Source organism: Crocuta crocuta, unplaced genomic scaffold, assembly GCF_008692635.1.
Source record: "Crocuta crocuta isolate KB4526 unplaced genomic scaffold, BGI_CrCroc_1.0 scaffold168, whole genome shotgun sequence".
Taxonomy (NCBI): Eukaryota; Metazoa; Chordata; class Mammalia; order Carnivora; family Hyaenidae; genus Crocuta; species Crocuta crocuta.
The window spans coordinates 6,763,359-6,788,822 of NW_027532591.1; the positions used below are offsets into that span (position 1 = coordinate 6,763,359).

Sequence of the window (25,464 nt, forward strand, 5' to 3'; positions counted from 1 at the left end):
GTGGAGCCCGGGTCGGGCCGGAACCCAGGTAGAACGGAACCCGAGGCGCGTCGGTAGGCGCGGCCCGGAGGACTGAGGGAAGAGCACCCGCACTGCCGGAAGCTGCCGCGGTTTTTTAGCAGCTGCGACTGTGGCGCGAGGGTGGAAGAGTCGCCATGGAGCAGTGGGAGCTGGACGCCGACGCGGACATCGACGCGGACGCTGACGATGCCATGGACGAGTTCCTGGACAAGTTCCAGAACCAGTCTTACAGTGGCGGCTTCCACGAGGATCAGTGGGAGGAGGTAGGCGGCCCNCGCTGCCCGCGGACAGGTGGCTTCTCCTCGGGAGTGTTAGAAACTCGGCCTCGGGGTTTTGGGCGCCGTCTTAAGCTGCGAGTACATTTAGGAGTACGAGCTGTGACCCCACCACTTACTGACTCAGTTGCTTAATTTCTCCGAGCCCGTGGCCTCATTTGTAAAATTTCCTTAACTGTAGCCACAGTCTCGGAGGATTGCGGCGTAGACGAAGTGATACNCTTGTTAAACCTTGAGAGCCGAAAGAATCCTTAGAGATTGGTACCCTGCACGCTCATGTTACAGATGGGAAACTGAGGCCCGAATAGGGGGAGAGCGAGCTAATCCTGATTTGCAAATCATGAGGAGGAGGAAAACTCCGACGTAGAGACATGGAATTGGATCTATCCGGTGGAAAATCTTATTCCTGTGGTCCATTCTTGTCTTAATCTCCAGGAATTTGAAAAGGTCCCCTTATTTATGAAGAAAGCGCCCTCCGAAATTGATCCCAACGAAAATCCTGACTTGGCTTGCCTCCAGTCAATTATTTTTGATGAAGAGCGATCTCCAGAAGGTATCTGACATGAGTCTAGTTAATATTTTTGTGTCTCTATTGGATTGAGGTAAAGAGTGAGTCAGAGAGGTTCTGGTTGATAACAAGTAGTTAACCTGCTCAAAGGTGTCACTATTCCACATATACTTTTTTGTGTTCTTTTTTTTTATACTTTTTTTTGGTTTTTGAGACATACTAAATGCTAGGCGTGTCGGGGAGTACAGGGATGAGTAAGACAGCCCTCAAGGGTTATGCTCCCGTGGATGGCCAGATTGTCCTAGGTGTATCTGGTAAGGGCCAACACGTAGCTGTGTAGTAGGTGCTGCTGGAACACTGAGGAGGGGGAGGTAGGAGTGGGCTCACAATGGATTGGAAATTTGAACTGATTCTTTACAGTTTTGTAGGCTCTTACTAGGGTGGGGACGGGAATTTGCTTTCGTGGGAATAAAACGTAAGCAAAAACAAAAGTATAAAGTAACTTTTTAGAAGTTCCTTTCTTCAAGACGTCGGATACGCATACTTTTTTTTGTTAAGTACCTGACAGTCTGCCTTGTAAGAAATTTGGAATTCATTATAGCGTTAAGTATTCATGATTTGTTTCTCCATGTTGATACCTAGTCCAATAGCCTTAGTTTATGAGTTTTCTTTCTCTGTTGGTTTCTTCTATTTGGTTGATCATATGTTATGTTATTGTATGATTTAGGATCTGTTTTTAGTGAGCCTTTAAAAAAAACAGGAAACAGTGATTATTTATTCTCTTCTTTGCAGAACAGGCCAAGACCTACAAGAATGAGGGCAACGATTACTTTAAAGAAAAAGAGTATAAAAAAGCCGTGATTTCGTACTCTGAAGGATTAAAGAAGAAGTGCACAGACCCTGATTTGAATGTTGTTCTTTATACCAACCGGGCAGCAGCACAGTTCTATCTAGGTAATTTATATTATTTAGTGCTTTCTAGAGAATTAACTTTACAGCAAAAATGATTTTGCTGGTTAGTGTGGAGTTTGAGAGTGTCAGAAGAAGAGCTGCTGATCCCAGGAAGCTAGGCTAGTTTACTCTAACTGAACTTGCCTCTTCCAGGTAGACTTGGTGAAGAGGGAAACCAGATAGATTGTATAATTCTTACTCTCTGAACCAAACAGGTGAGCTATGTTCATAAAGCAGTTGGTATGATCTGAGATTTTTTTTTTTTTAGCCCAAATGCTTCTCAAAAAACAATATGTTTTTGTTTTTGGCCTTTTATCCTATCCTTAAGGATGCTAGAAGGATTCAAGCAATAGAGATTTTTAAGTGAGAGAAGTATATTAAAGGGAGAATTTTTCAAAGACTGTGGGACCTTTGATGTGAAAGATATTCTTTAGGCAAGGAGATGTGGAGCGTGCTGCCGCTTTGTTGGAGACCTGTGGTGCATGTTAGTGTGCCCACGATGCCGGAATGACCCACGGCAAAGAACCCCACACTGGGATTCTTAGGCTTTATAAGCTCCTTTTCAGGTAACACTTATTACCGTGCAGGACTGTGGTGTGGACGTCACTTTGGGAAACACTGGTTGTTCGGTAACATTATTGCTGGTGGCCAGTCTTGGTCATGTTAGACCTGTTTCTTACCACAAGGCTGGAAGAGGCCCTGGGGGTCTCGGGCATTTCCGAGGGGCTGGTAGCGCACTAGCCTTGCGGTCCAGCTGGGCTGAGTGTGCCGGGACCCGTCCCCACTTAAGCAGTCCCTCCCCACCACAGGCTGCTCCAGCTGCTGTCTTCCTGTAGCGCATTTCATTGTACAGCCCTACATAGTAAAAGTGGTGTAGAACTTGAGAGATGATTTGGGCCAACCAACCCCTCATTTTAAATAGACTCAGAGGGACCCTCTGGTTAGTGCCAGAACTAGGACTGGAAACCCATTCTTCTGACTCCTGGAGGAATACATCTTCTTCCGTCAGCAGACTAACTTGAGTTCTTGTTCTGTGCTAGGCACTGGTGTTGCAGAGATGGGTAACACCTGGCCTTTCCCTGAAGGCGTTTCCCTCATTCCCGTATTCAGCCAGTAAATACATATAAAGCATCTACTGTGTGCTATGCATTGCACTGTGAGCAACAAACTACATAGGTCCTTTCTTTGGGGGAACTTAAAAGACCGTCATGCGTAGGGCCAGTAAGACCAGAAGAGGCACCTTGCAAGAAAACCGTGTGTGTGTGATGCCACAGGAGCAGAGGCATAATAATCCCTGCTGTTCCTTAAATGGTCCCTCACTGGTACAGCTCACAGAGCACTTTCACATTTGTCATCCCTCTTGACCTCACAGCAGCTCTGTAAGGTAGGTGAGGTTAACCTCTTTATCCCCAGTCTGCAGAGTAAGAAACTGTAGTAAAATGCAGTAAATGTAGTAGAATGGATTGTGTAAGGGTGCCCAGTGCTAGGGTTAGTATGCAGAGTTGGCTTTGATTCGCAGTGCACTGAATGGAAGACCCCTTTACCCACACTTCCAGAAGTACCTGGTGCTGCCAGTTCCTGAGTCCTGAGCACTTTTAGGTTCTGCAGTACAGCTTGCTAGCTAGCTTTGGGCCTTCCCTTTTGCTGGCTCAGAATTCCGTTTTCTTAGGCCCGATTAGTCATTTAGCCCTGTCCCTCTGTTTTCCAGCTTTAAAAACGTGTTCTGTGTTCTTACTCTTCTCGTCTCTGTGGGTTTATAGCACTTTGGGGGGGAAGGGGGGGAGTAGTGGAGGTTGAGTTAAATCCTTATCTACCTTATCTGAAGGTTCAGTCTACTACCTTTAACCAGAAGTCTTTGGATCTCTTACATATATATTTTCTTCCATTGTTAATATCATGCTGTTATTCCAACATTCCGTTCTTTTCACTTAATTTTATAAAAAACAAGTTTATCTGTGATTAAAATTGTGAATACTGTTTTAATAGCTACATGAACTTGCATCATTTGGACACTCCAGGGTTTGCACTATTGGCTTTACTGTTCTGCTATTATTGAATATGCAGCTGCTTTTAGGTGTTTTAAAATAATGCAGTAATGAGCACAGTGGTAAAGTTTTCCACTAATCCTGATTCATCTTAAGACTGAACCAGGATCTGGCTGACTGGCTCCCAGGCCACAGCTGGATCCTTGGTCTCCTATAAGCTAAAAATGTTTTTTAGATTTTAAAGAATTATAAAACCAGCAAAGATGAATGTGTAACAGATCATATGCAGCCTAAAGTATTTACTATATGGCCCTTCAGAAGAGGGTCAGAAAACTTTTGCTGACCCCTGTGCTAGAATTTTTAGAAGTGAAAATATAGGTGAATACCAAACTGTTCAGTGATATTTACAGTATAAACTAGAAAGTGAGGATCTACTTCATGCCCTTCTAGTTTGGATAACCAGTGTGTATGACTGCAGCCCTTTTCATTTTTTTTTAATATNTGTGTGTCCACATCTGTATGTTTAGATTGGTTTGTTTTACAAAATTATATTGGTATTTTACACATTGACATTATACACATAGAACAACCAGTTAAAATTATGTAGCATAGGCATCCTATCATGCCTTTCACATGCAGATGTATCTTACTCTTTTTTAATGGCTGCAGACCGTGTAATAGTATGGAATAACCATAGTTTGTTTCCCGAATTTTTGTTTGAATTCTAGTTAGTTAAGATATAATGTAATATTGGTTTCAGGAGTAGGATTTATTGATTCATCACTTACATGTAACATCCAGTGCTTAACACAAGTGCCCTTCTTAATGCCCATCACCCTTTAGCCCATCCCCCACCCATCTTCCCTCTAGTACCCCTCAGTTCTGTAACCAAATGTTCCAGAATCTGGTCTGGATCACCCGGCGGAAGAACCAAGTGGCACTTTGGAGATCTTGGAAGGCAGGAGGTTTATTTTATACCGGTGGGCTCAGAGGAGATCATTCTTCAGAGGTCTAAGCCCAGAGCATTAGCAGAGGGAGTAACTTATAGCCAGTTATTTCCGCATTCCTCATTATTCAAGGACAGGCGTTTTCTTATTAGTCCTGTCAACCATCTTACAACAGATTTTTCCTATCATTCCCCCCCTTTGAAGCCCTTTTAAACAGTGCCCTTGTTAATGCCCATCACCCTTTAGCCCATCCCCCCACCCACTTTCCCTCCAGGAACCCTCAGTTCTTTATAGTTAAGAGTCTGTCATGGTTTGTTTCCATCTCTTTTTTTCCCCTTCCCCTATGTTCATCTGTTCCGTTTCTTAAATTCCACGTGTGAATGAAATCAGGGATTTGTCTTTGTCTGCCAGACTTAATTCCTTTAACATAATACATTCTAGCTCCATCCACATTGTTGCAAATGGCAACATTTCATTCTTTTTGACGGCTGAGTAATATTCCTGCGTGTGTGTGTGTGTGTGTGTGTGTGTGTCTGTCTGTCTGTCTGTCTTTATCCATTAGTCGTTGGACAGTTGGGCTCTTTCCATAGTTTGGCTGTTATTGACAATGCTCTTATAAACATGGGGGTGCATGTTTCCCTTCGAATCTGTATTTCTGTATTCTTTGGATAAATACCTAGTAGTGCAACTGCTAGGTCATAGGGTAGTTCTATTTTTAACTTTTTGAGGAACCTCCATACTGTTTTCCAGAGTGGCTGCACCAGTTTGCATTCTCACCAGCAGTGCAAGAGGGTTCCCTTTCTCTGCATCTTCAACATCCATTGTTTCCTGTGTTGTTAATTTTAGCCATTCTGAGAGAGATGACTGGTGGTTTTGATTTGTGTTTCCCTGATGATGTGTGATGTTGAGCATCTTCTCATGTGTCTGTTAACCATCTGGATGTTTTTAGAAAAAATGTCTATTCATGTCTTCTGCCCATTTTTTAAGTGTATTTTTTGTTTCTTGGGTGCTGAGTTTGATAAGTTCTTTATAGAATTTTGGATACTAATCCTTTATCTGATATGTCATTTGAAGATATCTTCTTCTACTCTATAGGCTGCCTTCTAGTCTTGTTGACTGTTTCTTTTGCTGTGCAGAAGCTTTTTATCTTGATGAAGTCCCAATAGTTCATGTTTGCTTTTGAGACCTATCTAGTCAGAAGTTGCCCCAGCCAAGGGTCAAAGAGCTTGTTGCTTGTTCTCTCCTCTAGGATTTTGATGGTTTCCTGTCTCATATTCAGGTCTTTCATTCATTTCGAGTTGATTTTTGTGTACAGCGTAAGAAAGTGGTCCAGTTTCATTCTGCATGTTGCTGTCCTGTTTTCCCAATACCATTTGTTGAAGAGATTTGTCTTTTTTCCATTGGATACTCTTTCCTGCTTTGTCAAAGATTAGTTGACCATATAATTGTGGGCATAACCATAGTTTATTTAATCATTACTACAGTCAGGATATTTAGGGTATCCCCAGCACTTCACAATCAAAAGTAATACTGCAGTTAACATGCTTTTACATTTATCCTTGCACATTTGTCCAAATATTTATTTAAGTGTTTTCATTTTTGAGAGGGAGGGGAGGGGCAGAGACAGAATCTCAAGCAGGCTCTGTGCCTTCAGCACAGACCCCGATGTGGGGCTTGATCCCTCAAACTGTGAGATCATGACCTGAGCTAAAATCAAGAGTTGGATGCATGCTTGACTGACTGAGCCACCCAGCTGCCCCTGCCAAAGTATTTTTAAGGATAAATTCCTAGAAAAATGTTGTTGGGTCAGAGTAGTCACACAAAGTACATGCTAATTTGCTCTCTAATTTACGCTTACCTGAGTACCCTTTTTCTGTGTCTTCACTGATACTGGATATTACCTGTCTTTAATTTTTACCAGTTCCATGTTAATTTTAATTTCTTCAGTCATTGGTGATGTTGAGCATCTTTTCATGGGCTTGCTAGCCATTAGTTGTTCTGTGGGCTTCCGGTGTTACAAACATTGCTAAGATTCTTGATGAACTTAACTATATTTTTTTTCTAAAAACTGTTGCTCTTATTTATATTCCTCCAGGATTATACAAAAATATCTGTGTGTCTACACACAAATTTTTGCAAATAATCCTGAAATCAATCTTGTTTTCTCTTTGACTCATTGGTCCCTATTAGGCAATTTTCGTTCTGCTCTCAATGATGTGACAGCTGCCAGGAAGCTAAAACCCTGCCACCTCAAAGCAATAGTAAGAGGTAAGTATTGTAGACTTACAGTATGATTGTCATTATGGAAAAGTTGGCACTCACTGCCCCAAGAGTTGAGGCATTTTAAGTTTTGAACATTAAGGGGCTAATATACTAATGAAGTCACCTTATTTTTGCAGTCTCTATATTAAGTTCCTGGTTCTTATCAATAGCAATATGCCATTTTAAGAAGAATTTTCCAGAGAATAATATAACCCTTTATGGTTTAAGAATTTGTAGAGAAATTGAAACTCCTAATTTTAAACTAATAATAAAATTATTTAAACTAAAGCAGTTCCAGAAGCCACATTCTATTTTTTTTTTTCCAAATTAGCTGATTGAAAGGCAAGAACTTCAAATGCCATGTTAATTAAAAGATAAGTTATTGGATCTTTGCTGATAACTCTGATGCTGAGATGTTCCCAGACTGTATTTTCTTTTGTGGTCTGACCTTTCTACGTAATAATAGTGCTTGAATTACTTTTATATTTTACGTTTTCTTTGAGAAGCTCAAAGGTGCTTTGTAAACTTTAATTTATTCATCACATATTAATCTTCCCTGTATCCCCCATGGACCAACTGCTTTATCCTAAGCCAAATGCTTTATCAGAGTTATGCCCCTTTAGATATGCATAGTTAGGGGTTGGTAGGTAGCTCCGTGTTCCTCAGCTGTAGGGGAAGACGGTACCGTTCAAAGATTGGCAAGTAAATTCACTCTGGTCCTGTGGAATTGGCTACAGACTGGAGTCTCATCCTTGACTGAAGTCAGTTTTACCTCAGCACGTGACATTGGCAGGACACCCACTCTGAGTATCAGTGTACTTAGCTCTGGGAGGTGAGATTGGATTCTGTGGACATGTAAGCCCTTCAGTTCTGCTATACTGAAATGCTGTGGAAGTCTAAGGGGGCAAACTGGAGAACAACAAACATGGTGAGAGGAGAGGCAGCCGTCTCTGGGAACCGTTTTAGGAGAGACCAGTGTCTTTGGTCTTGGCCCCTGCTTTGATGAATGGCTGATGTCCATTCTGCTTTCTGTCTCCATTTAAAACACCATCTGACATGGGCTTTATTCTGATTTGCAGATGAGGAACCTAAAGCTTGGAGGTGCTCAGTACTCGTCCAGGGTCTAGTTGGTAAATGACGGAGCCAGATTCCTAGCCCAGATCTGTCTGCTTCCAGAGTCTGTGCTCTCTGCCATTAAGCTGTAGCATTCTCTGCTTTAAAAGCCCTCCATACCAGAGGGGCTTATCGGAGTTTTGAGCTGAAGGGGCCTTAGCTTTCTGATCTAAGATACAAAAAATATTCTCCCTTGTCTGGAGAATGCAGTACAAGGGGCTTTAATCACGTTTTCCCTTCAGAATGCTGGCTGGTGGAGGTGGGGGTTCTCATTCAGGGAGGCCGCTTTCTGTGCATATTGTCCACCTGTATTAAGGGTTCTGGGTTCTACAGGTGCTTTATGCCATCTGGAACTGAGAAACTTTGCTGAGGCTGTGAACTGGTGTGATGAAGGGCTGCAGATAGACTCCAAAGAGAAGAAGCTTCTGGAAATGAGGGCTAAAGCAACCAAGCTGAAGGTAGGTGGCAGAATCAGTGGCATTTGTTACTTTGCATTAATTATTTAGTATTTCCCAGATTGCGTCTTTTGGGTCATTGTAAACTTTTTTTTTTAATGTTTATTTCTTTGAGAGCGAGTGTGTGTGCATGTGAGTGTGCAGGAGCAGGGGAGATGTAGGGAGAGAATCCCAAGTAGCCTCCTTGTTGTCAGTGTAGAGCCCAACATGGGGCTTGAACTCTCAAACTTTAACGTCATGATCTGAGCCGAAATCAAGAGTTGGATGCTTAACTGACTGAGCCGTGCAGGCTCTCCAACTTTTTCTTCTTTAAAAACAAAACCCAGGGGTGCCTGGGTGCCTCAGTCAATTGGGCCTCTGACTTTGGCTCAAGTCGAGGTCTCGTGGTTTGTGAGTTCGAGCCCCACATCGGGCTCTGTGCTGACAGCTCAGAGCCTGGAGCCTGCTTTGGATTGTGTGTCTCCCTCTCTCTGCCCCTCCTCTGCTTGCACTCTCCCTGTCATAAATAAACAAACATTAAAAAAAAACCAAAACTGTTTCCTATCTTTGGAACTCTGGAGGACACAAATAAACAAGGTAAGTTTTTTGTTTATAGTTAAAATGTGTTTACAGTTATGTGACAGAGACAAGCAAGAATATATAGTATATATAGTGGTGTGTCTAACTCTGCCCTGGATGAGAGCAGGGCAGAGATGGGGATGGCAGAGAAGATTGGCTGAAAGAGGTGATGCCTCTGTCTAATCTCTTGAAGACTAAGAGTGTACTCGACTGGAGGGTGGAAGTGGGGAGTGGAGAACATTCCAGACAAGAGAAAGCATAACTATGGGCAGGTTCTTAATATTTCTGAAACTCAATCCCCGCTTTGAAAATTGTGGACATAATATATGGTTTTTATGAGGATTGAATGAGATTATGTGTGTGTGAGCAGATTTCTTGACTTATAACAAGGAGTTGATAAATGTGTAGCTATTATGACTTGAGTAAGAAGTGGCACAAAACTTCCATAATGTAGTGTGTACACTGTGTAAAGCTCCTGAAAGAGAGGAGGGGAAAGGACAGCTAAACAATGTCCAGCATTTAGATACCATTTTCTGTTATCCTCCAGGTGCTATTTAAATATTTTACTTACATGAATTCATTTAAACCACACAGCAGCCCTACAAGGTAGGAACTATTCTGATTCACCTTTCAGGAATAGGCAGTTAAAGCACAGAGAGGTCGGGAAGCTACCTAGCTGTGGTGAAGGTGGGTGTCCAAGTCAGGCAGTCTGGCTCTAGAGTCCCGTGCTTAGTCCCTGTGCATTACTGCCTCACGTGTCTAGTAATACAAGGCCAGAACTGGACTTCGGGTCTCCTGATGGTGGTTCTGGGTCTGTCTTCATGCTTATACTGTGGAAGGGGAGTTCTCAGTGCTATGGGAGCCTTCAGCTGGCCCTGCAAAGGCGTACGTTTTAATAGTCATTCTGGTCATATAAAATGATAGAAAAAGTAGAGATCTGTTGACTTACTTGGCTCAGTGACAGAATTCTAAGCCTAGGTAACTGAGAGAATGTCTCGCAGGCTACCATGTAAGGCCATAGCCAAGCTAAAAACCCATAGTGGACTGAAACAAAAGCTGTAGCTTCTGTAGCACAGGCACAGTTAAAGAAAGATTTCAGGGCTCCAAAGCCCAATACTGGGTATAGCTGGGATTGCTTCCTGAGTATCAGGATTATTCTATATCTGAGTATAAACCCATTCTGGATTCCTGTGTGCTTGGTGAGTGTGTAAGCAACAGACCTCATATGGCAATATTAAAATCAGAGAAAACAGCCATCAGTACCATCTGGTATTTATTACTGGAAATAAAGCATGGCAGTTTTTAAATGATAAAAGCAAATGAAGAAGATTTAACAATTCTAAACATGCATGTAGAGTAAGAAGAGAACTTCAAGATGCATGAAGCAAAAAAACCAATGAAGGAGATAAATCTACAAATAGGTGTAGATGTCAGCACACTCTCTGTCAGTAATTGATAGAAAAGGTAGATAAATTGGCAAAGAGAAGTGACATCAGCAAAAATGGCCAAATAAAGACCTGCTAAAATTCTATACTTCATAAAGTCTATGGAAAACTGGCAAAATGGTCAACTTTTTTCAGAACTCTGAAATGAGCCAAAGGCTTGCAGCAATCAGGGAGTGTTTATTCAGGAAAAATGTCTGAACCTCTCTAAGCAGGGCAAGCTTTGTGACATTTTTACTTGCCCTCTTCCTATCTCCCCCTCCCTAGTACCATAGTAGCCTTGGAAGTATCATGGTGAAAAAGGGCAGCCTGGTAGCCACCAGAGGAGGCAGATAGATCAGAGCCCTTTCAAAGCCCCGTGCCCAAAGAACTGCCATTGTTTGACCATCTGGGTGGTTTCCAAGAAGACGCCACTCACCAGGCTGATTTTATTTGATTCGTCTTAGAGCTATCCCAGTATGAAAAGCTTCTGGGAGAGCTGGGTGGAAAGAAGGGGTGTCAGAAACAACTAGAAGCAATTATTTGAGACTGCAGCTGCCCGAGATAGTGGATAACAGGGCAAACAGTAGGCTTACCAGAATACTTAAAAGGAAAAGCTGGAGAATGAGATTTTGCAGGGGCTTTGAAAAGCTCCAGCATATTCCTGGAAATCTGCAAGGTCACATGTGTGTCCAGGGCTATGCACGTGCTCAGGAAAGATCTAAGAAGGTCCTAAGCTCTTACTGCTTGCTGACTTGGGAGGCTCTGTGGAAGCTGTAAGGGAAGGCTAAGGTGAATTGTAAATGGTGGGCAAGTGTGGAAGGTGTGCCACAATATGCACAGGGAGCCCCCCAGCAAAGAGTGGGAGACTTTTTGGCTTCATGCATTTAGGGAAATCTGTCTAATCATTAGCTGACCACTGAACTAACTATTTAGGGACTTTTATGTCACATAAAACAGAATACACACTTTATAGAATTAGTTCAGGAAAGTATTTAAACAATAGAAGCAGCAATATCAAAAATTGGAGAGGAAAGAGAGGAGAATCCAGTTTCCAGAGTTGCCATATTGTATTATTTTAAATGTCTGGTTTTCAGTACAAAATTACAAGACATGCAAAGAAATAAGAAAGTATGACCCATACACAGGAAAAAAATAGCAACAGAAAATGTCCCTGAGGAAGCCCAGACATGAGACTTACAAAGACTTTAAACCAGCTCTTTCCAGTATGTTCTAGAACTAAAGAAGTTAAAAAAAAAAAAAGAACAATGTCCTACCAAATAGAGACTATCAATAAATTGAAAAAAAAAAAAGAATCACATAGAAATTCTGTAGTTGAAATGTTTAACTGAAATGAAAAGGGCACCAAAGGGCTCAACAGCAGAACTGTGAAGACAGGTCAGTTGTGACTTCCTGGCATGAGGGACAGAAAGAAGAATAAGGAAACATGAAGAGAGACTGAGAGACCTGTTGGATGCCATCAAGTGTATCATCAGAGACATGGGAGTCCCAGGACACCAGGAAGAAACAGGGACAAAAGAATACTTGAAGAGATAAAGCCAAAACTTCCCAGATTTGATAAAAACCAGTAATCCACCCTTCCAAGAAGCTTAACAAACTCCAAGTAGGACTTACTTGAAGAATTCTGTACCTGGACATATCATAATCAGACTATTGAAAGTCAAACACAAGAATGTTAAAAGCATCAAGAGAGAAGTGATTCTTCATTTATAAGAGATCCTCAATAAAAGTAACAGCTGACTTCTCATCAGAAGCCATGGGAGCCAAAGGGTCATGGGTTGTCCTTCAAAGTGCTGAAAGAAAGACTGTCAACTGGGGCGCCTGGGTGGCTCAGTCGGTTAACCGTCCAACTTTGGCTCAGGTCATGATCTCGCGGTTCGTGGGTTTGAGCCCCACGTTGGGCTCTGTGCTGACAGCTAGCTCAGAGCCTGGAGCCTGTCTGCAGATTCTGTGACTCCCTTTCATTGACCCTCCCCTGCTCACGCTAGCTCACTCGCTCTCATTCTCTCACTGACTCTCAGAAGTAAATAAAAAATTAAGTTAAAAAAGAAAGACTTTCAGCTAAGAATTCTATATCCAACAAACCTATCCTTCAGAAAAGGAGAGAAGGAAAATTCTCTATTTACAAATGACACAATCTTGTGTATAAAAAATCCTAAGGAATCCACTAAAAAAAACTATTAGAACTAATAAATTGGTTTAGCAAGCTGTTGGTGAACATTCCAAATATGAAATTAAGAAAAGAATTCCATCTACAATAGGATCAAAAAGAATAAAATATTTAGGGATAAGTTTAACAAAAGTAGCATAAAACTTATAATTTAAAAATATAAAACTTTGTTAAAAGAAATTAAATTGAAGAAAATGGGAAGACATTTATGAATCAGAGCTTTTTTGTTTATTTTTGAGAGGGAGTGTGAGAGGGGGAAGGACAGAGAGAGAGGGAGACACAGAATCCCAAGCAGGCTCCAGGCTCTGAGCTGTCAGCACAGAGCCCAACATGGGGTTCGAATTCATGAACTGTGAAATCATGACCCGAGCAGAAGTCAAGACACTTAACCAACTGAGCCACGCAGGTGCCCCTCAGTCATATCTTAATATTGCTAAGATGACAATGCTCCCCAAATTGGTGTATAGATTCAACTCAGTATATGTCAGATTTCCAATTCGCTGCTTTGCAGAATATTGACAGACTGAGTCTGATACTCATGTAAATTCAAGGCACCCAGAATACCCAAAACAATCTTAAGAAAAATAAAGTTAGAGCACTGACACTTCCCAATTTCAAGTTCTACCACAAAGCTTTAGTAATCAAGACATTGTGGTACTGGCAGAAGGATAGACCTATAGGTGTAACAGAATTGAGAGCTCAGAAATAAACCCTCACATTCCTGGACAGTTAATGTTCAACAAGGGTACCTAAACTATTCAGTAGTCTTTTCAGTAAACAGTGCTGGGACAACTGGATATCCACATGCAAAGCATGAAGTTGGACCCCTACCTCATTCCATATGTAACATAGATGAAGGCTTAAACGGAAGAGCAGAGCTATGAAACTCCTTTTTTTCTTTGTTTGTTTGTTTGTTTTTTGAGAGAGAGAGAGGGTATGGGGGAGGGACAGAGAGAGGGAATGGGAGAGAATCCCAAGGCTTGGAGCTGTCAGCGCTGAGCCTGATGTGGGGGTCAGTCTCATGAACTGAGACATCACCACCTAGCTGAAATCAGGAGTCAGACACTTAACCAACTGAGCCACCCAGGTGCCCCAAAGCTATAAGACTCTTAAATGGCGGCATTAATCTTCATGACCTTAGATTAGGCAATGGTTTCTTAGATGTGACACAAAAAGCACAAGAAACAGCAACAACAACAAAACAGATAAACTGGACTTCATCAAAGATAAAAACTATTGTGCTTCAAAGGCTACCATTGAGAAAGTGAAAAGACAACCCACAGAATGGGAGAGTATTTGTAAATCATGTAGCTGTTAAGGAACTTTTTATAAAGTTGTATTTATTTTATTTTTGAGAGAGAGAACAGGGGAAGGGCTGAGAGAGGTGGGCAGGAGAGAGAGAATATCCCAAGCAGGCTCCACACTGTCAGTCCAGAGCCCGATGTGGGCTCAAACTCATGAACCATGAGATCATGACCTGAGCTAAAATGAAGAGTTGGATCCTTAACCAGCTGAGTCACCCAGGCACTTCCTGTTAAGGGACTTATATATGGAATATATAAAGAGCTCTTAACATCTCAATAATTAAAAGACAGCCCAGTTTTTTAAATGGGCAAAAGATCTGAGTAGACATTTCTCCAAAGAGGGTACATACTGGCCAAAAAAGCATATGAAAGATGTTTGACATTGTTAGTCATTAGGCAAATGTAAATCAAAACCACAATGAGATTCTATTTCACACTAGGATGGTTATCATTTTTTTAATTAATTTTGAGACAGAGCACAAGTTGGGGTGGGGGGGAGAGAATTCACGAACCACAAGATCATGACCTGGGCTGAAGTCAGTTAACCCACTGAGCCACCCGGACGCCCCTGGTTAGGATTTTTTTCAAAGGAAAATAAATGTTGAGAAGGATGAGGAGAAACTGAAACCTTCATATTTTGCTGATGAGAATGTAAAATGACAGCCATTATGGAAACAGCTCGACAGTTCCTCAGAAAATTAACCACAAAAAAAAAAAAAATTAACCACAAAATTAACATATGAACCAGCATTTGCATTCCTAGGTATATACCCAAAGAATATGAAACAAGTATTAAAATAAATACTTGTACATGAGTGTTCATAGCAATGCTATTCATAATGGCCAAAAAGTAGAAACAATCTAAATGTCCATCAACTGATATAAATAAAATATGGTTATGTTCATGAAGTGGAATGTTATTCAGCCATAAAAGAGACCCTCAGAAACACTATGTTAAGTGAAGAAGCCAGATATAAAAGATCATATGTTGTATATTTCCACATGTATCAGACATCCAAGATAGGTAAATCTATAGAGACAGCAGATTTGTGATTGCCAGGGGTTGGGGACAGGGAAAGCGCAGAGTGACTGCTTAACAGGCTTGTGGGTTCCTTTTAGGGTATTGAAAAGCCTTGAAACTAGATGGAGGTGATGGTTACACGGTACAGTGAATGTATTAAATGCCAATAAATTATGTACTTTAAAATGGTTAATATGCCATGTGAATTTTATCTCAATTTTTTAAAAATGAAAAAATATAAACCGTAAAAGGCAAAATTATTGGTAAATAGGACTTCATCAAAACTAAAAACAGACGTCATTAAGGAGGTTAAAAGGCAAGCCATGGAATTGGAGAAAATGTTTGTAATGCATACATCTAACAAAGCATTTGTATCCAGACTACAAAAGAAATATATTCAATATGAAAAATTTTTAAATGTGGCAAAAGAAACGAACAGACCCTTCCCAGAAGATTTACAGTAAGCATGCGAAACTATGCACAGGGTCATTAGGCATCTGGAGAAGGCAAAGTAAACCTCAGCGAGATCCCATCTCACAAGACTGACAGTACCAAATGTTGGTGAGGAGGCGGAGGCACTGAAACCCTGATACACTGCCAGTGGGATATAAAATGGTACCCTTACTTTGGCAGTTTCGTACACCTATCATGTGACCCCGCAGTTTCACTCCTAGGTGTTTACCTAAGAGCACTGAAAACATGTTCATAAAAAGATTGTATAAGAATGGTCACAGCCTGGTTTATTCGTAGTAATCCAAAAACAGCACTTGTGGCCAACAATAGGAAATAGGTAGCGAAGTGTGATACTCCTATAATGGAATATTATCTGGTAATAAAAACAAACCCATCAGTGACGGGATGGGATAGAGACTGACTGCAAAGGCGCACAAGGAAACCTTCTAGGGGATAGAAATGTCCCATTTTGATTGAAGTGTTGGATACTAAAGGTATAGCTTGTCAAAATTTACTTAAGTATACGCTTAAAATCTCTAAAGTATACCTCACAAAGCTGATTTTTTTTTAATGTTTATTTTTGAGAGAGAGAGCGAGCATGTGTGTGAGCGGGGGGGTGGGGCAGAGAGAGAGGGGGACAGAGGATCTGAAGCAGGCCCTATGCTGACAGTGGAGAGCTCGATGCAGGGCTTGGACTCACAGCCTGTGAATCTAAAGTCGGATGCTTAACCAACTGAGCCACCCAGGTGCCAGGATTGTTTGTTTGCTTGTTTGTTTTTAAAGGACAGCAGACTCCACAGGCTGGGGCTCCTTTGACCTGGTGGTTATTCTACTTTATGTGGCTGCCAAGACCCCAAACTTCATTTGAGACACCAGGAAGCCACAACACTTCGTTGTATCCCGTAAATCAGAGTAAAATCAACAGAGGACAGAGTCGACATCATCCTTAATCATTCTCTAATGTGGACCAGACGTTGTGATTGGGTGTAGCTCAGTTGTGTGAAGGCACTGGACTAGACATGGGTTTTCATGGTGTCTGGGTGGGATACTCTGAATAGTGTAACTGCACTTCCTAATGGCAGAAAGGAGTTGTGCAGCTCTCTTGGTAGATTGGATTGGAGAAGGAATGATCAAGAGGTATTGGTCACCATAGATCAGTCTGTGTTTCATAGCATACCCTGGTGGGTTTCTGGGTGCACACCACCAGGGTAACACGTAACAGACATTTCACTTGTTTGTCGCCCTCAGTAGACTGCGAGCTCCTTGGGTATAGTCACTATAGATGTTAAAATTTGTTACCACCAGTCCTGGCACCCAGACGTGTGCTTTTCAAGTTTGTATGTGTGTTTGTTTAATTAATTCAGAGAGGGAGAGAGAACCTTAAGCAAAGGTTAAGAACCTGATAGTGCAGAGCCCAGTGTGGGGCTTGAACTCATGAACTGTGATACGACCTGAGCTGAAATCAAGGAGTCAGACGCTTAACTGAGCCACCCAGGCGCCCCAGATGTGTGCTTTTAAAATGTTTATTGACCTGAATCAGGCCACTGGTCTTGCTTGACACAGGAGTCTGGGTTGGATAGATACCAAAGATCACAACTAAGAAGCAGGCTGGGGTAATGGAAGAGGAAGCAAGTTCCCTAAGTTGATGGATCTGAATTTCATTTTCAGAGAATTGAACAGAGGAATATAAGGAAAGCAAAGCTGAAAGAAAAGAAGGAGCAGAATCAGAATAAGATTTTATTCCAGGCCATCAAGGTGAGTTCTCAAACCTCAGGCGCATACGGTCTTGCTAAATCCCTTAATCCTCAAGCTTATTGGGAACCTTTCTTGGGATGCTTTACCTGAATGAATTTGTTCATTTTCTTTCTGCTTTGGTGAAGCAGTGTGGTGAAGGGGCTCTGGAGTCACATCCCCCGAGTTCAGTCAGCTCTCCTGCCTGTGTACATGTGTTGATCTCAGGTAACCTACGCTGAATAGTTGCTATGGGTTAAGCAGTACTTAATCTTCACAGTAGCCTTCTGAGATACATCTTCCCTCTCCTGTTTTACTGGATGATGATGATGTGGTCTCAGAGAGGTGAAGAAACCTCACACGGCTCATGTGTCTCAGAGCCGGTCCTTGCTCTCAGCCACTGCATCCTGAGAAAGTGGGAATTTTTAGGATGTTGCTCCTTTATAACAAAAGCAGATTTGACCCTGTCCTTTCTTCCCTGCATTTTAAATGGATGTAGTCTGAGCCAAATCTTGTTTTTACCTGGATACCTAGCAAGTCACCTGTAGAGGTTTGGCGTGCTTGGTCTTCACAAGGGAGAGGACGAGAGGACCTCCACCATGAAACTGTGGAGCAGGCTCTTAGTTCCATTTGTTGTTGAGTTACGTTATGCGCCACTGAAGTTACTTACTGATTTTGAGAACCTCATGCTAAGATGCACTCCACTAGTCCCTACTCACGACAAGCAATCTGTTAACACCTGTTAACAGAATGGAATACTCCAGATTCTCCAGTTAACATGCATAGTGAGAGATTTGGTCACATTCTAAAACAAAACGGAGACTGTTGCAGTGCCCAGACATTTGCATACAGCCCTGATTGTGTTTGGTCTGACCCTGCATCTTAAGCTTCAGCATACATAAGAACTGCTTTAACAGTTGTATACACAGAATGGCATTTTACCAATGGTCTAAAACCAGTAGATTTACAACCAGTGGATCACATCCCTGCCTATTTGTTTATGTGTCACATATGGCTGGTTTCACACTACAGTGGCAGAGTTGAGTAGTTAATTTCAACAGAGACCATTTGGCTCACAAAGCCTAAAATATTTCTGTCTGATCCTTCAAGAAAAGTTTGCCAACCCCTGATTTAGGAGATACTAAAAGTAACTTTGATTGCATGTAAGTGTCCCTGTGTGTGCTAGCCTCCACACACATAACATCGAGACACAATCGGAACTTTGATTTATCTTTACTTCCATGAGACAGTCAAGATTAAGTCAGTGTGCATTATTTTTACTATTCCATGTCCTAGCTAAACCAACACACTTACCATTTTTGTATATTCCCACTCTTGATCTTTTCTGTGCCTTTGGATATGCTGTTCCTTGGTGTGGAATGACCTTCTGTTCCACACACCCCCGCCCCCCCCAAACTTCTCTGCCTTTCACAGTCATTGTTCAGCCCCCAGCATTCCTGTCATCTCCAGCCCAGGCTGAATTACTTATTGATGGTCTGCAGTTCTGCAGCTCCACTTCTTACCTCATACTGTACTCATTTCCATAGCTCTGTGCCCACTAGACCATGAGTAGGGGCTTGAGGGCAGGCACCACATCTAGCTTGTCTCTGTGACACGGGGTCCAGCACATGGTGAAGGGGGAGTTCTCCCTGCCGTGCCGGGCCTCAGGGGTAATGAAGCTGTTACTGAAATGGGCTTGCATCCTTCCACACGATATGATGTGTGTGTGTGTGTTTTTCATCCAGGCTAGGAACATCAAGCTAGTCTCTGAAGCTACCAGTGAGGATGAAGATTCAGACTTAGAAGATCTAGGTGAGCTTTTTCTGGATCGGATCAGCTCGGAGAACCGCTATGGAGCCAGGCTGAGTGTAGACGAGCGGGGCAGGTTAAGCTGGCCTGTGCTCTTTCTGTACCCAGAGCACACCCAGTCGGACTTCATCGCTGCTTTTCACGAGGACACCAGGTACGTACTTGCCCAGTTCCTTCTGTCCCTCTGCCCAGAGGGAACCAGCTCCCTCTGTCCGTGCTTGCATGCTCTCCTGCCGCCTCGGCTGAGGACACTGTTGGTGGAGAAGGTCCGAGTATAATTGAGAGGGTTAACAGTCTGGTTTGAAATAATCTCTCTGTCCTGGAGCTGATTTCTCCCTTCACTAACTAGAGCTAGTTTGTAGTGACAGACCCAGGTCTCACTGTCGTCCTGACTGGGCTAAGAAGTAGAGCACCACAGTGTGGTTTGCCAGGCATATCTCAGGGGAGACAGGAAGTCATGGTAGGCAGGATATGCATAGTAACCGAAGTATTTATTAGAGAGAATGGAAGTAGCAGTTTCTATGTGATTTCATAGGGTTAATGCTTAGAATGTGGCTAAATGTAAGGTATGTTGTGAAGCTCGAGTTTAAAGAATATTATGATGTCATATAAGAAGACAAGTGAGGGCTTGCTTGGGTGGCTCAATTGGTTCAGTGGCCAACTCTTGATTTTGGCTCAGGTCATAATCTCACAGTTGGTTTGTGGGTTCGAGCCCCAAGTCAGCCTCTGTGCTGACAGCATGAAGTTTGCTTGGGATTCTCTCTCTCCCTCTTTCCCTCCCTCATTCTTTCTCAAAAATGAACGAATAAACTTAAAAAAAAAAATAGGGCAAGTGATATACATACACATTCTGGCTTAAACCAGATGGCTTTGGCTCAGAATGGCTTAGGCCTGTATTTCATGTTTTATACATCTTTGATATCTCTATGAATGGGTGTCCAGGAACTGTGATGTAGGAAAATAGATTATGTTATATCCTTAGGTTTATTGATCACCTGATGGTGATGTTTGGTGAAATACCCTCTTGGGACTTAGAGGAAAAATACTTCCCTGCTAATTTACAGGTAAGAGATGTTTTACTTTGTTCCTATATGGGATTTATGGGATTTGGGGGGAGGCTCTAATGTTTTTAAAAAAATTATGTCAAATTATACAGAACATAAAAATCATTATTTGAACCAGCACCTACTTCCCGAGGAGTAAGTGCATTTACGTGGTTGTGCAACCATCACCCACCATCTGTTTCCCCATCGTCCCCCCAAACTGCAGACCCTGGACCCACCACACAGTGTATTTCCCCGCCCTCCAGCCCCTGGCAGCTGTGCCTGCTCTAGGCACCTTCTGTTAGTGGAACCATAGACTCTTCTTTTTGTGTCTGGCTCATTTCATTAGCATCATTTCTTCATATTTCAGGGTGAATAACATTCCACTGTTGGGACCTTTTTATTTTTTTACTCACAGCGTACAGTGCAAAGACTTTGTCTTCTATTTGAGAGTAAGATGCCAATGGATGCCCCATTGTCCCTGAACACTTCAGGATCATTACCCTACAAACAAGGATGTTTTCCTTCATAATCCCCACCAACCATCAGTATCAGGACGTTAGCTTTGATACACTAGTTCTGACACCCCATCTCAGCGGTCCCCACACAAGGACACCCTTCTCACCCCACATGGGCTCTGACACCTCATCTTGGACAGCCGTCCTGTAAGGAAGCCCTTCGCACCCGGGTTAGGCTGGCCCATTCCCAGCAAGGCTGCCCTCCACTGGCCTGGCTCTGACACCCCTCACTCCCTACCAGCCCCTCTCCTGTGCAGACACCTTCCTTACCCTGTGTGGGCTTTGACACCTGCACAGCGCCATCCCATATGGACAGCCTTCTCATCCTCCTAGGGCTCTTCTGCTGGGCCACTGTGCCTTTCTTCCCCCACATCTAAGAGGTCTAGGACTGAACTGCTAGGGAAGCGAAAGCTCACAGGCCTGGGCTTGAATCTTGACTTATTTACCAGCTGAGTGTTGTTGGGGAGTTATTTCTCTTCTCTGAGCCCTGGTCCTGTCTTTGGAAAGTGAAGCCACAGGGGAAGACTGCGTGCGCCACATCCCACGTCGCACAGCTCTATGAGGGGTCACTCAGCTAGAACAGTTGTTATGTCTTTAGCTCTTCACCGGACTTGGCCTCAGCTTGTGTAGTGCTGCTGAGGCCCTTTGTGTCTGATTCCTGCTCCTTTATTCTTGCAGATCTACTTCGAGGATGACGGTGGAACAGAACTGTACCGGGTGCCGACCGAGAGCACCCTGCTGCAGGTGCTGCAGCACCCCAGGTGAGCCGCCTTCGTGAGGCTGGGAGGTGGGGAGAGGTGCCCGGGCAGCGCCCCAGGGGTACAGCCAGCTTTGCGTTCTGCTGCCAGCTAGTTGTCTTGTCCTCCCTTCCCTGCCGCCCTGGACACAAAATTGAGACGGCAGCCACAGGGACCAGCCCAGGTCATTGGCCAGATAGCGCTCCCTACCCTGCAGCCGGGACGCCCCCAGACTGGGAAGAGCCTGTGGGGCCGGTCTGAGAAGGGGCCCGCTGCCCGGCTTTTGTACCTGGGAGCAGCAGTGCCAGCGCTTCTGTCGTGACTGTGCCTGCGTCCCCTGGTGCTCTGTACGGAAAGGACGTTGCTGCTTGAAGCCACGATACCATCACTGACTGGCTGTGGGACTGTAAGCACATACTTCCTCCCTGGGGAGGTCTCCTTGTCTTCAGACTGGGAGTAATAATTCTGGCCTGCGTTTTTCTCAGGTATTTTAGAGCCCGTGAGAGAGTAGGAGTCAAAGTGCTTCTGTAAAGAGCAGTCTTGTTCGAAGTGCATCTTTTGAGTAGCTGTGGCAGCCAGGTGGATTTGGCTTCTGTTTGTTCAGCTTTGGGGTGTCCCTGGACTGTGCTGGAATCCCCCAGGCAGATTTGAGAGTTGACTCTTGGACTGTTCTTCCCAGAGCTCCAAGCAAAGCAAATGTCTTGCATTTAGGCGAAAGCAGCCTGCGCTGTTGGACGTGAGGTGGCTGGGTGTGCCGAGAAAGAGGCTAGAGAGCGGAGGTAGGGCCATGCGTGAAGGCCCCGAGTGGCCCCTTCCGGAGCGTACTTTGTTGTGATAGTGGTGTATGGAGCCACAGAGGATGTTGAGGGAAAATTTACAGAGTAGTATACAGATTATGTGTCCTCTTTGATGGTGAGGCGTGAGGTAAGGGAGGACTGCAAAGAGATTAGAGGCAAATTGGGTAAGAATTGACTCAGTAGTGGGGATCCAGCTGTTCTGGATGCTTCTGCTTTGGCTTGGCAGGCAAGAGGTGAAGATTTCTTCAGATAACGATAGGCCTTCTCTTGGCAAGTGTGGGGTTTTTTTTTGGCAGGGACACGGGGGGGGGTGTTAAATCTCTCTTCTAGTTCATAGATAAATTTTTAGCTATTCTTATTTTCCATTATTAGCAAAGTATTACCACAAATTTTTTAAAGTGGGTTTCACACTTAAAATGGAGCACAGTGCAGGGCTTGAACTCACAACCCTGAGACGAAGACCTGAGCTGAGATAGAGAGTCGGATACTTAACTGACTGAGCCACCCAGGTGCCCCATTACCACAATTCTTTAAAGGCCTGAGGTTTGCTCTCTCCCCATCTCCAAAAAAATGGGTGAGAAGTCTAAATAAAGCAGATTTGTGGAGGAAAGCCAATCTCAAAAATATAAATGCTCTTGGAAATGTTTACTTTCTAGATGATTGAGATATGCAAGGGCTACCCAGGATAGGTTTCAGGCAATTTCAGACCTATGTAGATCCCTCTGTCCAGATGAAGCACATTGAGTAATGCTAACACCCGTCAGTCTGGGAGGCCGAGACCTTGCCCGCCTCTCTAACCTGCCCCACTCTGCATGTTTCATGCTCCAACAATGGCAAGTGCTCAGGTGACCCACACCTCCTGACGCTTGCTCCCCCATCACAACTACCCCTTTTCTACATTAGAGTCCACATGCACATAGCATCTTCCAGGAAGCTCTTCCTGAGTCCCCTTTCCTATGGGGGGTGGGGGGAATCATGCCCTTTGGGCTAATGTCGTACCTCACAAATGCTTCTGGGATTGTCTTGCTGTCATTAATTATCTCTCTGTCTCTCCTCAGGACTTGAGAGCAGGGATGGTTTTGTTTGTTTTAAATGTTTATTTTGAGGCAGAGAGAAAATCCCAAGCAGGCTCTGTGCTGTTAGTGCAGAACCTGATGCAGGGCTCGATCCCACGAAGTGTGAGATCAAGACCTCAGCCAAAATCAAGAGTCAGATGCTCAACTGAGCCACACAGGCACCCCCTTGTTTTCAGCACAGAGCCCAGCTGACCCTGGGCATGCATCATTGAGTGAATGAATGTTTGTTCTTACAGTTTTGTGTTTAGCCATGCACACATGGTACTAGAGGACCAGCCCAAAGGTTCTGGCTAGGTTGTAAGAGGGAGCGAGTCATGCTAATTTGCCAAATATGTAAACAGTCAAATAAATGTGCTAAACTTGCATTTTAATGTTGACTCACATCCAGAGGTTCACCTTGAATGTTGGTGGGAAGGTGCATGGATGATTAAGATTGCAGTTCAATTAACCTCCCTCTTCTGTTGTGTTCACTGCAGGTACTTTGTAAAAGCCCTGATACCAGCATTTTTGCTGTGTGTAGGAGCCTCTAGTTTTTGTAAGAATTATCTCCGGGGGAAAAAGCTGCATGAGATAAAGTGGTGACCGAGCTGGGCCCCTGGATCTCGTCCCTCACTCATCTGAACCTTCCTTGCATCATAGTGGGGGAAGAGCTGCTGACTTCCCTGAAGTACATCGTGTCTGGTCAGTGCCAAGTTCCAGCTGGTCACCACTCCCCTCTGTTGATACAAAAACTATACCATGGTCATGACATCCTTGGAGTCCCTGTGAGCTGTGTTACCATCAGCCTCCATCCCTGACTTCCCACAACTGACCTGAGGAAGACTGACATGTGGACACAGGCTCAGGACCCAGTGCTAGGGTTTGGACTTCTTTGGTGGTAGTGGCCTCAGAGAACCTCTGTAGAGAGGCTTGCCTCTATAGGGATAGGAGACCCTTGCAAGTGAGATGGGCTCAGAAAAGCCAGCTCCTGTTTCTGTACCTGTAAAGACGTATAGGTGGGGACCCTCCGGCCCCACTAAAAAACAAAACCCAAAATTGACCACTTTTCCTGATCTGTATGGTAGGGAAAATTGTGACAGACTTGTCCCTCCCCAGTGTTCACATTTTAGGATTTTGTGCCTTTTAAAAATCTTTGCAGTGGAGTCATTGTCCTAGTTTGTATGTATGTCTGCTGCTGTTTGCCTCCTTCCTAGAGGGTAGTACGGGGCCTCACCTGCAGCCATGTGGTGTCTTGCAGTACCTACTCCACCCACCAGGGGGTGTAAAGGGATGTGGGTGGACGTGTCTGGACAGAAGGTTGGTAAGTTCATGCGCTCTTCCTTCTGCCACGAACATACTTCCCAGAGAGGGGCTCTTCCATCAGCCTGGGTGCCAGAATGGCAAGACGCGGAGCAGAAGCAGCTGGCCTGTTGACTGTAACATGGAGAAATAGATGTCATTGTAGTAGTTAAGCACTGAGCTTGTTCCTGTAGCAAAGCTAAATAATACATCATTAAACAGAAACTGGCTGCTGTCCTCAAGATCGACTTGTGCTGTGTACTTCGTCTCTGAAGGGCAGTTTGCTGTGGAATACTTACAAAGAACCATGCAGCTCTCCTCTCAAGCGCTGGTCCCTGCTTGCGCCCGGGGAGGAGAAGTCCAGCCTCCACCAAGGCCTACCTTAGGCCATACTGAGGCCGTCCTCTGTCCTGCCACCTGGCCCTCTAAGAACTCAGCACCAGGTCAGAGGCCTGACAATAGCAACCCTAGCGGGCACTGCAGCATTCTGTGGAGCAGCAGGCCCCGGCACGCGACCTCACTCATCTGTAAAACAGACTGCTTGCCCTACTCCCTCCTGGACACCCCTGAGAAACGAAGTTCGGCTCCTGGTAGGCCCGGTTCTCAGCCAGCTTCTGGCTGCCTTCCCTTTAGGCCCTGCCCCTCCATCCAGCTAGGGTGAGCGGGAGAAGCAGAAAGGGGAGGAAAGCGACTTAGCATGGCAACAGACGGCCATTGGGATCCTGGTGGCTGCTGGCTTGCTGCTCCTGGTNGGGATGGGACTGCTTGGAGCCTCCACCTGTAAAGTGAGTCAGTGCACCACCCCCAGCCTTATCTGTGGCACCTCTGTGGCCAGTGATTATCAACAGGGGTGACCTGCACCCTGGGGGCACCTGCCAATGTCTAGAGACATTTTTGGTTGTCACAACTTGGTGGGCAGCTGCTGAAGCAGTGTACGGTGCATAGGCCGGCCCCCGCAACAAAACGTTAGCTGGCCCAACTGTCAGTAACGCCGAGTCTGAGAAACACTG

The 25,464-nt window shown here is 44.1% G+C and overlaps 1 protein-coding gene across 2 annotated transcripts; it reads left to right on the forward strand.

Moving 5' to 3' along the window:
- The first annotated feature begins 107 nt into the window (after window positions 1-107).
- Window positions 108-24,696, forward strand: TTC4 (tetratricopeptide repeat domain 4). 2 transcript variants are annotated; one of them, XM_077779682.1, is made up of 10 exons: window positions 108-284; window positions 732-849; window positions 1,597-1,758; window positions 6,878-6,955; window positions 8,396-8,520; window positions 17,134-17,220; window positions 18,942-19,159; window positions 19,988-20,069; window positions 21,245-21,327; window positions 23,653-24,696. In XM_077779682.1, exons 1-10 carry the CDS (start codon window positions 156-158, stop codon window positions 23,756-23,758), a joined length of 1,188 nt encoding a protein of 395 aa, XP_077635808.1. In that variant the 5' UTR covers window positions 108-155; the 3' UTR covers window positions 23,759-24,696. The 2 variants fall into 2 exon arrangements, with proteins under 2 accessions (XP_077635808.1, XP_077635809.1); XM_077779683.1 differs by lacking the exon at window positions 19,988-20,069 and having other exon boundaries at window positions 23,653-23,746.
- The last annotated feature ends 768 nt before the right edge of the window (window positions 24,697-25,464 follow it).